This window comes from Entamoeba dispar, genomic scaffold (assembly GCF_000209125.1).
Source record: "Entamoeba dispar SAW760 scf_1105229460909 genomic scaffold, whole genome shotgun sequence".
In the NCBI taxonomy this organism is placed as follows: domain Eukaryota; phylum Evosea; order Mastigamoebida; family Endamoebidae; genus Entamoeba; species Entamoeba dispar.
The window spans coordinates 5713-7984 of record NW_001854428.1 but is presented as its reverse complement, the minus strand read 5'-3'; the positions used below and the strand labels follow the sequence as shown (position 1 = coordinate 7984).

The window sequence follows — 2272 nt, the reverse complement described above, 5'->3', positions numbered from 1 at the left end:
AAAAAGAAAAAGGAGGAAGTGAAGAAATGAAAGAACTTGCAACGAAAATAGAAGCTATGAAACATAAAGCAGAAAGTACTAAAGATTTAGAAGTAGCAGCTGATTTAAAATATTATGCAATACCAGAAGCAGAAAAAAGAATGAAAGAATTAAAGGAACAAAATAAAGAAACAACAATGATATCATTACAAGTTACACCAACACAAATAGAAGAAGTAGTTAGTAGATGGACAGGAATTCCTGTTACTAAAATGAATCAAACAGAGAAAACAAGATTGATGAAATTAGAAGAAGAACTACATAAACGAGTAATAGGACAAAATGAAGCAGTAACAGCAGTTAGTGATGCAATTATTCGAAGTAGAGGAGGATTAGGAAATGAAAAACGACCAACAGGTAGTTTTATGTTTTTAGGACCAAGTGGAGTAGGAAAAACAGAATTAGCAAAAGCATTAGCAGTTGAATTATTTGATGATGAACAAAATATAGTTAGAATAGATATGAGTGAATATATGGAAAGTCATAGTGTATCAAGATTAATAGGAGCACCACCAGGATATGTAGGATATGAAGAAGGAGGACAATTGACAGAGGCAATTCGTAGAAAACCATATAGTGTAATATTATTTGATGAAATTGAAAAAGCACATCCACAAGTATTTAATGTATTATTACAATTATTAGATGAAGGAAGATTAACAGATGGAAGAGGAAGGACAGTTGATTTTAAGAATACTATTGTTATTATGACATCAAATTTAGGAAGTGAAATAATAATGAAAGGAGTAGAAAGAGAAGGACAAGTGAGTAGAAAAGTTAAAGAAACAGTAATGGAAATAGTAAAGAAAACATTTAAACCAGAGTTTCTTAATAGATTAGATGATATTACAGTATTCTCACCACTTTCAGAGAAAGAATTAAAAGAAATAGTTAAATTACAAATGGGAGAAGTGATTAAAATGATTAAAAAGAGATATCCATTAAGTGAAGTAGAAATGACAGAAGCAGCAATAGAAGGAATCATTAAATCCGGATATTCAATAGCATATGGAGCAAGACCAATGCGAAGATATATAGAAAAGACAGTAGTAACTTCAATAACAAAATCAATAATAAGTGGAATGATGAAAGAGAAGAATAAAATTCAAATAGATTATGAAAATGATAAAATTCAAGTCAAAATAACAGATAAATAAATGATAATACTAATTGAATGTATTTAGTAAATAAAATTGAATGAAAGATAAATTAAAGAATAATATAAAATACTATTCATTTCAATAACAATGAATGTTTTAAATTTAAAATCATATTCAATAATTAATATTTATTTTCAAGAATGATAATTATTGAAATCTATGTGATATTTTAATTATTATATTGATAATTAAGAATATTGTTTATATTCTTTCTTTTTGTTTGTTTTTCTGTTTTAATTGTTGAAATTCCATATTCTTTGTAATTTCTTTTCTTCTCTAGATATCACAGGAATGTGTTCTCTCTTTATTAATTTCTTCTTCTAGTATAGTATTTTATTTTTCATATCATTTCTTCAATTGAAACAATTTTATTACTTATTTCTTCATCTTTATTACATTCTTCTATTATTTTATTCATTTGATTCTTTATTATTTCTATTTTATTTATTGTTTCTTGACTTTTTATTATTATTAGTTTTCTTCTTCTTTCTGTTTCATCAATCCTATCAAATATTCTTTCTCCTCTTTTAATAGCTTCTGAATATGTTTCATCTGCTTTTATTTCAAATATTTCATTTTTAATACATCCTAAATAATATTGATAATGTTTAGTAGTATCATCAATTGATTGTTGAATATTTGGAAGTGTTTCTATTTCTTCTTTAAAGAAATGAATGTTCTTGTTTATTAACTCATCCATTTTAATTTAATTAATATCAGATTAAAATCAGATGATTAAATAATTAAATACACATTTATAACACATCATTATTTATTATTTTATCATTTTAATAAATGTCATTTCATTTTATTCATTAAATTAATATAATGATATTGTTATTTAGTTAAAATGAGATTATTATTCAGTTAATTTATTGTTTAATTCTTATGTAGTTTCATATTTCTTTTTTTATTCACTTCTTTCATTGTTATTGTTCATATTCTTATCATTCTTATTTTTTATCATAAGATAGAAAAGAAACAACAAAATATAACTGATACATGATAAATGAATGATAAATATTATCAAATAGGAAGTACAAATGTTAGGAGAATGATGGGAGTACATTATC

General features: G+C 24.3%; 1 protein-coding gene across 1 annotated transcript in view, besides 2 other annotated features; it reads left to right on the top strand.

Moving 5' to 3' along the window:
• EDI_162620 (heat shock protein, putative) overlaps positions 1 to 1196 on the top strand; it is a gene marked incomplete at both ends in the record, with an annotated part of 2595 nt that extends 1399 nt beyond the window's left edge. Inside the window, one exon of the mRNA XM_001733348.1 lies at positions 1 to 1196. This exon is cut by the window's left edge and continues 151 nt beyond it. Within this exon, the coding sequence (XP_001733400.1) occupies positions 1 to 1196 (1196 nt within the window).
• A 47-nt stretch (positions 1197 to 1243) lies between these two features.
• Positions 1244 to 1391: a sequence feature (AT_rich).
• Positions 1392 to 1396: 5 nt separating this feature from the next.
• Positions 1397 to 2035: a repeat region.
• Positions 2036 to 2272: the final 237 nt, after the last annotated feature.